The sequence below is a fragment of the Canis aureus genome, chromosome 2, assembly GCF_053574225.1.
Source record: "Canis aureus isolate CA01 chromosome 2, VMU_Caureus_v.1.0, whole genome shotgun sequence".
NCBI lineage: Eukaryota > Metazoa > Chordata > Mammalia > Carnivora > Canidae > Canis > Canis aureus.
The window spans coordinates 29,089,760-29,102,310 of NC_135612.1; the positions used below are offsets into that span (position 1 = coordinate 29,089,760).

At 35.5% G+C, this 12,551-nt stretch overlaps 1 protein-coding gene across 4 annotated transcripts in view; it reads left to right on the forward strand.

Annotated features, from left to right (window-relative positions):
- The window catches only part of AP3B1 (adaptor related protein complex 3 subunit beta 1), a 265,282-nt gene extending 253,163 nt beyond the window's left edge, over nucleotides 1–12,119 (forward strand). For 3 of the 4 annotated variants that reach the window (XM_077867266.1, XM_077867277.1, XM_077867286.1), the window contains one exon: nucleotides 11,397–12,119. In XM_077867266.1, the coding sequence (XP_077723392.1) occupies nucleotides 11,397–11,550 (154 nt within the window). In that variant the 3' untranslated portion in view covers nucleotides 11,551–12,119. The remainder of the gene's footprint in view (nucleotides 1–11,396) is intronic. The other variant, XR_013362344.1, reaches the window with a different exon arrangement.
- Nucleotides 12,120–12,551: the final 432 nt, after the last annotated feature.

Below are 12,551 nucleotides of genomic sequence, written 5' to 3' on the forward strand. Positions count from 1 at the left end.
ACCAACGTAGGGCCAAATGCAGCTTCTATTTCTTAGACCAGATATATCTTCACCACCCAGCATCTAAAGCATGAGATCCAAGTCATTTTCCTTAAAGGTAGGAGAAAATGTGATTAATATGGTTGCCCTGTTTGTGATCTTATATGTGCCAGTGGCTTGAAATGAAAGTAAAGATAAAAATGATTGCCTTAAACAAACATGCAGTTATTACTTAGTCTTCTGTGAGCTCAAAGGAATTCATTAATTCCATCTTTAATTCCTTTGCCATTCCACTGACAATGGTACACTTCTGCCTTTATCTATGTATATAGAAAATAAATTTAAAATCAAAGAGAATGACTTTAGACCTTAAAAAAAAAAATTGAGGAAAGGGGAGTACCGGGCTAGCTCAGTCAGTGGAGCATGCAACTCTTGGTCTCAGGGTTTTAAGTTTGAGCCCCACACTGGGTATAAAGATTACCTATAAAATCTTATTTTTTTTCAAATTAATACAGAGGTAAGAGAGCCCCCTTATAAAGAGGATTGCAGTTGATCTGGGTTTTAGATTTATCTCTGCCATTATTGGTTGTGGTAATTTGAGGCAAGTGATAACTTCTTATGCATTTTAAGATCTTCATCTGTTTAGATGGGGATGGCAAGGAAAAGAAGGGGTAGTGAAATGAAATCTTTGTTATCTATGGAAAAACCTTGGTCTTGGCCTTCGAAGAACTCAGTTCAAGTCTTGATCTGCCATTATTGAATGAGAGCGAATCTGCCATTATTGAAGGTGTCTAACATCATCTACTAATTGTGACAATGAACACTGCATTAATCAAAAAATTTACCCTATTTTTTTGTGTTTTGTTTTGTTTTGTTTTGTTTTTAAAGAAAGGTCCTTGGTTAAGTTATTTAGCAGGTCTGATGCTTCCATTTCTTAATATCTGACAAATCCTATCTATCTCACATAGGGTGATGATAAAATAATAAAATGGATATTAGGTCATCATACTGGTACGACCATGCAAATACAGCTTATCAGTTAATGTTGTTCAGTAGGGGGAAGAGTGAAAAGAAGGCTTTTCAGTGAAAATATTTTTACTTTCTTGGCAGGAAGTGATTTTCTCTAGCAGAGGTTCTTTGATTTATTTATGAATACTTTGAATTATTGAAATTCCTGAAACACCAGAATATCCTTATACAATATGAAATTTTACCTGACACATCTAGTATCCAGCAGTACTTCAGTCCTGTTTTAGTATGTCCTTCTGTAATGTACAAAAAGACATATGATCACCTGTGTTTATGTTGGAACTTCTGATTTATTTTTTGTTTTGTTCTATATGTGGGTTAACTTTTCTGAAAGCAATGGCAGCTTTCCAGATTTTTGTTTCTTAGAAGAAAACAGCCAGATTACCTTCTCAAATCCAACTAATATAAAAGCTACCTTCCTATTGGGAAACAGACTAAGAAAGACACTTAGCACAGTTGTGTAATTTCTATTAAAGCATTGTTTGCATGTAACTAGTCTTGGTGGTTTGGAACTTAATGCCTTTTCAAGTGATTAAATTATAGTCAATTCTCAATTGTCTGTACTAATGCAGGGGAAACACACAACTAAAAACTGTTTATATTTGGCTCTGGAATGCAGAGATTGCACTCAAACTTAATGTTTATGGTCCTTGTACACATCTGCAATGTCTTGGCACTTCTCTAATCTGGCTGTATGATCAGTAGCCTGGTGTTTGGCTCTGTAACTTGGGGGAAGAGCCCAAGTTACTACACAGTCAAAAGTGAAAAACATACCTATCTATAATTAAGATTAGGTTGTGCTGTCTTAATTTGCCTCACAAGTCTCATTAGACGTAACTGAAAATGTTTGCATTCGTTCTCATAGTATAGCCATATTAATGTTCTAAATTTCAGAAAGCTTCCAGGCAATAAACACCTGGAGTTACTTGTATTTTTCATACAGAAATTGTTAAAAATTGTCATCATTCATATGTAACTTTTTTTAAAATATTTTTTTTAATTTTTATTTATTTATGATAGTCACAGAGAGAGAGAGAGAGAGAGGCATAGACACAGGCAGAGGGAGAAGCAGGCTCCATGCACCGGGAGCCCAACATGGGATTCGATCCCGGGTCTCCAGGATCGCGCCCTGGGCCAAAGGCAGGCGCTAAACCGCTGTGCCACCCAGGGATCCCATTTTTAAAAAAAATATTTTTCATATGTAACTTTTTTGCCAATTTTTATTTGCAGTAACAAAAATTAACAATTGTTGGTAAAATCTGTACTGATGCCTTTCTTAATGTCATTTAAAATGAAGTAGCAGTTACTGTTTATATTATAATAACAAATGAACAGTTTATCACTTTATTGAGTTGTACTCATGTTTTTAACTGTAGTGTTTGGTATCGTATTATCCTCTGGAATTAATGAGTTACATCTAAACTTATATGTCAATCACAAAATTGAAATCCTTGTGAGCTTTCTGACTTATTTATTCTTCTGTGATGGTTACTTTTTGAGTTGATGAAGAGTAGGACCGGGATCCCTGGGTGGCGCAGCGGGTTGGCGCCTGCCTTTGGCCCAGGGCGAGATCCTGAAGACCCGGGATCAAATCCCACATCGGGCTCCCGGTGCATGGAGCCTGCTTCTCCCCCTGCCTGCGTCTCTGCCTCTCTCTCTCTCTCTCTCTCTGTCTCTCTGACTATCATAAATAAATAAAAATTCATAAAAAAAAAAAAAAAAAAGAGTAGGACCAATGCCATTCTTGTATTAATGGTAATTGATTTAAGATGACTTTAAAAGAACAAGGGTGAGAAGTATTTTGAATATTAATATTTTAAGATATTAAAATTTCCAGTACATACATCAATACATTACTCTTGGTGGGCCTATGTTCTATTTAATTTTTCAGGATCTTTTATTTCTGAGAGGACTATTCAATAAGCACCAGAGTATTCTTTCTGACCATTCAATGAATAAAGTTTCCACTGTCTAACTTTGGAATAATTTATTCCCACTGCTCTTAAAATTTGAATAGTTTTTACATTAAATGCCAAGTTAAAGAATAGTTAATATAAGAATTATCTACGAAAAAGGGAATCTTCGTTAATATGCAGAAGTGCATAATAGCGTAAAGTAGATATTTTAATTGAATACATAGCAGAAAATGGTTCCTACATATCAACAGAGAATGGCCTCCATTAAGAAAAAGTCAATTAAAGGAGCACAAGTTTTATGGAATTCATTTCAAAAACAAGGAGCATTTCTTATGTAATTAACTGCTTTTCAAGATCAGTGAGAAAGCATATCTGCTGTGAGATTATATGACCTTTAGTTTTGATTTTCTAAATGAGCAATAGTCTTAAAAAGCCAACCAGTATACTTTTGAAAGACAACTTTATTTTCATTTCTGTGGGACTTGCTTGGTGATTGAAAGGGCTGCTCTTTGAGAACAAAACCATCCCATTGAGATATACAGAGTTATGGTCATTATGGCAATCTGCTATTTTCCAGATGACAGTTACCACATGATAAGGAGTAGTACAGAAATGAGAATTTAAAAAGTCATAAAAAAAAGCATTTATTAACCACAGTGCTTAATATCTTCATGTCCTGTGTTAGATATTCGTATTAAAACATGTGAGATTCTATGTGTTATAAAAGTCTTAAAGTGTATTATTTAAGACAATACTAATAAACTAATATATAATAAAGTGTATACAAAGGCATAGTGAACAACAGTAAGCCAGTATATGAATGGACTGCAAAAGGGAAGTGTCAATATTTAGTGTGCAATGTAGAAATTGCGGTGCCTTTGCTTTTATTACATTGCTTGTCCTCTCACAAAGGTACTAATGTTCAGTGACCAAAAAGCAGAAAGCTAAATGTCTATAGCTCCAAAATCTTTAAGGTTTTTCTGTACAAAAGAATCCTGTGGAGGGTTGTGTAAAACTCATATTCGTGGGACCTGCACCCAGGGACTCAGATTTGGTACATCTGGGGTATGGCCCAGGAATCTGCAGTTTAGCCAGTGCTCTACCCGGTTATAAGGCCAATAATGTTCCAGAGTTTATAGTTTGAGGCCACCTTGCACTATCAAGAGTTAATAATAGCCACATGACACATTTTAAAGTGTATTTCTTCTATGTTTATGCATTTCCTTTTTACAGATTAGTTATTAAGAGATGCTAATAGATAAGATGTTTGGTTCGTTTTTCTCTTCCAGCTATGCTGTTGTGCTCCAGCAAGAGTATACTGTTAATTATATTAATGTGTTATAGTCTTGTCTGTGCAACAGTCTCAGACCACAAGTAAAAGTTTGTCTTTCACCAGTCCCAGCATTTTAACCTAGTTTCCAGAATTCTGACATTCAGTAACAGTGGTGTTGTTCAAAAGAATTGTCACACTACCTAGTCATTTTGCCCTTTCGTGAACAACAGATTGACCCTGTAAGGAGAAATATGTGGTAAGTTGATGAAAATGGAAAGCCTGGTCTCTGCTATGATTCTATTTTAGTTCTTAGTTTATTCAACAAGAACCAAAACAGGGCAGCCCCGGTGGCGCAGGGTTAGGACCGCCTGCAGCCTGGGGTGTGATCCTGGAGACCCAGGATCGAGTCCCACATCGGGCTTCCTGCATGGAGCCTGCTTCTCCCTCTGCCTGTGTCTCTGCCTCTCTCTTCGCTCTCTCTGAATGAGTAAATAAATAAATCTTAAAAAAAAGAAAAGAAAAAAAAGAACCAGAACAGTTTTCATTATTAACTTGTATTCAATACTTATAGTCCTTTCCTTGCCCCGGTATCTTAATCTGTATTTGGATCTTGTTTACTCTGTCAGTTTTTTATTTTTTTTTATTTATTTTCTCTGTCAGTTTTTTAATTTGCAAGTTTTGAATACGTGCAACTTTTGAATAATTACAGTCTTAATAGAAAAAACATTGTTTTACTATTGTTACTCAGGTCCTTAACTATTAGGAAAGTCTAGTGCTGTGAATAGAACAGTGTATCCATGGCAACCTGGCAGTCAACTTTTTATCTTACCAACATATTTATAGGTTTAAAATTAAAGGATCTTTTTATTTAACTGAAGTACATGTAAAGAACAATTTGTTTCATCTCTAGGCCTTAGTTCATCCTGTGAATCACTATTATCATGTATATGTTTAATGATTATTAATAGGAGAAATACTGTATATACAACCATTTCCATCATAAAATGTCTATATTGTGCAAGACCTTCATTTAATATATTTTGAAGACTTGTGACAGATTTTCTTAATACTAGGGTATAAAACATGAATGACAGTCACTTCTTAGTAGGGCCTTTGATATTTCCCTTTATTCTGTTCTTAGGTTGCTCAACCTTTGAGCTATTGTTTTTGTTGTTTTATTTCTTTTCCCTAATAATCATGAAATATTTAAATATCAAGTAATTTTAAAGGACAATAACAGAAAACTATCTTAGTGCCCTAATTTTATTAGCCTTAATACTGTAGTAATAATACCTTAGCTGTCTTAAAACAAAATTTTTTGTGAACAGTTGTTAGTATAAAGATATCAGGCTTTGGTCTTTTAACTACTGTACAAGAAATTTGGAATTTCAAACAGTACTAAAGATCTGTGGAACTGATTTAGAAATCCGAGTTCTTGTTCAGGTTGGAGTCTGTCCACTAGGGGGCAGCACCGCTTTTGTATCTGCTGCTTTGATCTCTGTAGGTTCTGTGCACAGCGTTTCATTGAAAAACAAATGTGGACCTCAGTTAATTTTTACACGGAAAGCATATCTGGATATTTCAGAAATAACCAAACTACACAGCTTATTTTGCTTTAAAACATTCTTTAAGTTTTATTTAATTCCACCGTTTGTGAGGTAATATTCTGTTATGCAACAGCTTGATAGGAATATATATAACTGTTTTCATGTAGACATGAAAGAGAGGTATTCTTGATGATTTTCCTTCTGGGTTGACCGTTTTATAAGGAATCAAAGAGAATAGGGTAAGAATTTATTTGTTTTACTATTTGGCTTGTTGTTAAGGCCCATCCCATCCCACTCCCATTAACAGACAACCTAGAAATGCTTTAGAATAACTGGAATATTTCATGTCTTCTTTGAGAAACTACACTTAGATTTATTTAGCTTTCCTGTATAAAGAAAGAGAATGAGTCATTCACAGGATAGTATGGAGAATCATTTTTTTATACCATGTTTAAAGATAGAACAGAATACAGAAACTCTTAAGTTGTGACAGTAGCTCATTTTTTTGTTTTAACTCTTCTCATCAGATTGTCAAAGAAAAACACTATAATATTGCTGGCTGATTTTTTAAAAATAATAGGGAAAAATACATTGCTTTGGCTGAATTCTCTAAACTAGAATCACATGTAATCTTTTTCCTCAATATTCATTCAATTAGGTAATGCACTTAACTTTAAAATACAATTGTATAGTCAACAGAAGGAATTTTTTTACCACTTAACAAATTCTTTGTTTAAAATGTTCTGTAATAACTCAAAGTAATAAGGATTTGTCATTTTAAATTCTTTGGAAAATAATACTCCAAGTCACCATGCTTTGGCATTTGATGTTTGGCTTATTGAAACCAATATTTCTTACATATAATCATTGTGTGACTTCATTACACATTTGTCAACTTTGGACTAATTATTTTTATACAGCTAGGGCAGGGCACTGCATCCTGTGATCGTCTTTCTTACTAATAGGATTCTGTCTGCTTCAGCAGGCAGTAATTGAAGGCTTCATGTAAGAGTAGAGGAAAAAAAAGTTTTAGCCTGAGTAGGCCATTGTCACAGCTTCTGGTAACCAGTAGAACAGAAAACATGAGAAAATTGAACTCAGAATAGAAAAATCAGAAACCAGGAAGACTATCCAAGAGAAGAAAAAGCATGTCCTAGAGCTGTTGCTTTAAGTGTGGCAAATATGATTCTACTTAAAATCTTTATGTTTGTGATTACCCTGGAGATTGAAACAGTCTTTCAGATAAATACTTTTTAATTCACGTTGTCCTATTGTAGTTGTTCAAACAATTGAGTTGTAGAATTTCTCTTCCTTCTGACAAAGAACATTTATGTTCCATAGCCAGTTTCTCATAAATCTAAAAAAAAAAAAGTATGGCTTAAGTGCACGAGGGAATAAAGCCATGTATTGTAGATAATAAATTTATACCAATTTGTTTTTGTTATCTGAGCTTTTTTCATAATTCTGTCAATAGTTAAGACAGATTAACTTTTTTAAGAAAAGTGGTATCTTCATTTAGGTTTGGCAAGCAGCTTATTTTGTCTTTAATCTTAAGAATTCCTACAAGCTTCAAAGATTAAATGTCAATTGTTAAAGATAATAGACAAAAAGACATGTAATAAAATGAAATACAGATATATCTAAATAGTTTTACCTTCTCAGTTGGTGATTACAAACAGCAAGTGCTTGGTGGTGGAATGAAAATGAAAAATTATGAAAAACACCTAGATGGTATCCTTTTAATAACATGGAGCCCATCATACATAGGCAATACATCTTTAACTGTCACCCTCTTATTTGTTCTCATTTGTGGTGTTACTGGTGTTTGAGGTTGGTTGGCCTCCCAGAAGTCCCTCCCTGTGTTACAGCTCCATTCAAAAAGGTTTTATATTATTCACTGCTGGTGTCTCTTTTGAGGGAGTGGAAAGTAGTGGATGTTTAAAATGTTTTAGATCTTTAAAGGCAGAAATTTAAAAGTTATTATGACAAAGCACCAAGTCAGGATGCTCTGAATTCCATAATGGTGCAAATTCAGGTACACGGTTTTGAAGGGAAATATCTTCCCTCTTAAAGTTTTTGGAATAACAAAAGATTGTATGCATATTAAGTAAATAAAAACCTTAGTTTATCTGTTTAATAATAAAAAAAATATTAAGGGTGCACTTTGCATATTTCAGATTGTATGTAATCCAGAATCAGAATACTTGGGTTCAAATTTCTGCTCAACCATTCACTAGCTGTGTGCTCACGAGCACGTTCCTCAACTTCTGAGGCCTTAGTTCCCTCATCTATAAAGTGATCTGCCTCATAGAATCAAGCAAGTGCCGCTATACAAAGCATTTAATAAGTGGAAGCTGCAGTTGTGAATATGGTGATCCAAAAACTGCACATGCCTTCTGGAAAAGTGTTTGTCTTCATTTGAGGTCAAGTATAGAGGTCCTGATGTCAGCCATTAAATTTAACATAGAAGTATTTGACCCAAGCTGTCTTTATAATCATTGTTTCTTACCTCCCAAAGCTAGCTATGTGTTATTTATTTACTGGTACTCTTTCCATAACCATCTTTTCAGTGTATGTTAAAGCAAAGCCTGTTTGGGCATTAACTGATTAATAAATTTGGCGGGGGGGCGGGGAGGGAGGTGGCTTTGCTTTTCATGGACCAAAACAACCCAGTTGTAATCATGCTGTGTTCCAATTAAATACATCCTTTTTGAACTGTGAAATGAGAATGTCAGAACATCTGATCTAGTCTTCTACTTTAAAACATTGCTTCCACCATTTGTGCCCACTAGAACAGAGAAACTTAGTTTAAAAAGGCAGTAGCTTTTACACCAGCTAACAGATTTTATTGCTAGGATGATTTGCTTAGCTTGTTTCTTCTATAGTGTAAGCAAAGATCTCTTTTCTTTCATGCCCCTATTCTTTACAGTATTGAAAATTTTGAAAAAAAAAAAAAAGAAAGAAAATTTTGTTAATAAGATTTCAAAAACATGTACAAGACACTAATTTTAGTCTCTGTAAACATACTGACATCAAGACTGACATTTGTCTCTGCTGAATTTATGTTACTATACCATCGACTCTAAGTTTTTAATAGAAAAGAGATAAAATGTGCCTTGGGGCTGTGCAACCCTGAAATTCAAGTGCTTTTGTGTCCCTATTCAGACATAATCTCCTTCTCTGTAGTCCCAAGGCACAAGTGTTAAGTAAATAAAGGGACTAATAAGACTATTGTTTACATAATTATAACCCTGTCAGAAATAGGGACCTCTGTTGAATTATGTGTTGAATGAAGATTTGGTGATGACCAAATCTGTGGGGGGGGGGGGGGGGGGAGTTACATAAATGAGAAGGACAGTAGAGCTACCTAATACCCTTTAGTTTAACAGACATACAGACATGGTTTAAAGAAATACAGAAACAGGATTCTCCTGTGACACAGAAGAACCTCAAAAATGTGGACAAAAGAAATGCATAAACTTGTTAAGGGGTAATATAGAAAAGAGGGTCTTTGGGGGGCTAGTGATATTTGTGTTGTCTGGAAGATGGAATTAGGTACGCAGTTCCTTATGTCTTGTGTGGACATCTGAAGAGCACACCGATGTGTATATTATGAGAATTTATAAAATCTCTTTAAAAACACTGGTATGGGGGATCCCTGGGTGGCTCAGCGGTTTAGCGCCTGCCTTTGGCCCAGGGCGCGATCCTGGAGTCCCGGGATCGAGTCCCGCATCAGGCTCCCTGCATGGAGCCTGCTTCTCCCTCCTCCTGTGTCTCTGCCTCTCTCTCTCTCTCTCTCTCTCTCTCTCTCATTCTCTATCATAAATAAATAAATAAATCTTTAAAAAAAAAAAAAACAAAACACTGGTATGATTTCACTTCCTAAACTGGTTACTTATAGTTGCTTCTCTCAAGTAGAAAACCTGCTCTGTCTTGGTATAAATCTATTATCCTTACCAGTCTTCACTTTGTTTGGAGAGAGTAGCTTTCCAGGTTTGTAGAAAATAAAATAAATGAAAAGGCTTCTAACATACTTTATCAACAACCCACTAGCTCACATTTTAAGATGCAACCTGAAAGTGCCGATAATATTTTGTTATGTAAAATTAGCATATTTGTTTTGTTTTTGAGTCATTATTCTAATAATCGTTGGAAAACTGATTTTCGTGATTCTGTTTCAGTCAAAAATGGCTTGTTAGTTTTCAGAAAAAGAATCAAGTATGTTATAAGATCTTGATGTCATTTTTTAAAAACTCAAAAAAGAAATTACTTTCCATTTAAAGAGAATCTGCTTCCTGCTTAAGTGGCTAATATTTTAATTAAGTTGGGAGTGAAGTTTTTCTGAGAGTCTCCTGATAAACTCCCTCTTTTATGTTGATGGTAATTAAACTGATCCCTGAGGACACCACGGGCTCTGCGCAAGGCCCATGCTAATTGTCAGACATGAGACACTGACCAGTTGGTTTGCTCTTGAATAGTCCGCAGCGTGCTGTCAGCGCGGCAGTTTTATTTTTATGTATTGTGAGCTGTTGTCAGGGCTAACTGGGTGCCATTGTGGCTGAAGATGTTGCGCAAATTGAGGCAGATGGCTCAGATTCAGACACGTGTCATACAGAAAGGGGAAAGGGGATTGGCCCTGCAAAGTGGGGTCACAGCAGGTCACAGACCTGCTCTACACTTGTTAGTGTTTTCAAAAGCTCATGTGCGGCAACTTTGTTTTTCTCCAGCCATCCCTGCAATCAAACCCCCTCCCCCCAAAAAAATGTGTGGAACATGCTCCATGTGGGAAACAGAGGCCTGGGAGGGTACCGTCCTCTTCCTTCACGTCTCTGGGGCTCAACTGTGCGTGCAGAATGAATTAGCAGGATTGACAGAAGTTCATTGTGCCTCCAACGGCTTTTCAGTCAATTGCAGTGCTTAAAAGGCTAGTTTTGCTTTTAATTCCATGTAATTAGTAGATTCTTCATGTCTTGGAATTTAGTAATGGAGCCTTAGACCTCGAGTTTCCTCTATTCTAGAGCAAAAAGAAGTATCTAACGTTCTGAACATTAAAAGTTTTAAAAAGGAGGAGTGTGGTGTTATACCTGGCATGTGATTTTGTTACATGTCATCATCAACATTAGAGATTGAATTTGAATATTTTAACATGCACGCATGAATTTCTGAAACGATATGAGTTTTATAATGTCCATAAAATTATTTAACTTCTTGAGTAATCATTTTCACATATGAGGAATTAAAATTTCAAGCTCTTTGAGAGAAGTACCTTTCCTTAATATGTCTCAAAAATAAAAATACAGTGGTTCATTTTAAATGGCCCTGTGCCTGACGAAATGTTAAACATCAAATGAATGATTCCCAAATATCTATTAATGGAGAATTATTCACACATATCTATTGTCCAAACTAAGAAGTAAAATAGACTTACTTTTCTTATTCTGTTCTAACTGTGCACTAAGATTACCTGCTTGTGGTAAGCATGGTGCTGGGCAGTTTATCGATTTTTGAGAAGAATGCTTGGCTTTGGGTTTTTGGCAGTAGGGAACCTGTAAGAAATTACTGAGAAAACAATTATTTTAGACTTATTTGAATCTGTGCTGTCTCCTTTCCCCCACCGCCCTCATAATAAAAGGTCTCTTTCTTTCCCTTCAGGTTTGCAGCTAAAACTGTGCACAGTGGGTCATTGATGCTCGTCACAGTAGAGCTGAAGGAAGGCTCTACAGCCCAGCTTATCATCAACACTGAGAGAACCGTGATCGGTTCTGTTCTGCTGCGGGAGTTGAAGCCTGTCCTGTCCCAGGGGTAACCTGCTTACATCTGGACTTCAGAATCTGGCACACAACAAAAGTGCCTGGCATCCACTACTGCTGCCTTTCATTTATAATAATAGCCCTTCCATCTGGCAGTGGGGAAAGAATACACTCTTGACATTCTTGTCTCCTGCTTTAGAATGCTAGTGTGTATCTATCATGTATGCAATACTTTCCCCCTTTTCGCTTTGCTAACCAAAGAACATATATTTTACTGTCAGTTTTCTCAACTCTTGAATCCATGTGGCATTTTCACTGTCCTGCTACTACTTCTGGCCTTCTCCTCTTCCTTCTCCTTTTTCACAATGATGGGCATGAATTGGGTATTTTAAGTTCATTGGAAATCACCCTCCGTCCCAGGGTAAGCAAAAATTAGCCTAGAAAAAGTCTAAACGGCATCTCAGCTTGGTATGTGAAAATTGGAGTAGCATACTTTTTAGAATTAAATACAAAAACAACAAGATCTCTACAGAATTTTGTTCTGTGAATTTCCTGGTATTGTAATTGGTTATTGACAACGCTCATCATGAAGTCATCTCCAAATAATAAACTAGCATATGAATAACATGTGTCTTTGCATTTTTAATGAGAAATTGTATGTAATACTGATGTTCATGGGCTGATACTTATTTTAAAGCAAATGGTTTGAGTATTATATTCTGCAAAGAAGCAATCAATGGGGTTTAGTTAGTGAAAGAAAAATGACTTTCGAACCCAAATAGATTTTCTAATTGTTTAGAGAATAGTGAACTCCAAGAAAAAAAAATGATATATTGAATAACAATAGCAAAAATCATCATGTTATAAAATAAAATGTCTCTGTGCAGTCTTAATTGTAGAGATCATTATAAGGTATATTACACCTGCTGGATATATTCTTTGGATCTCATTGTTCCTTTAGGAATCTTGATGCCCAACTTAGATGAACTGAAACACCTTTCGAAACTAACCAGTATAAACCTAATCATAGAAATTTTTTAAAAAGTTACATAATCAG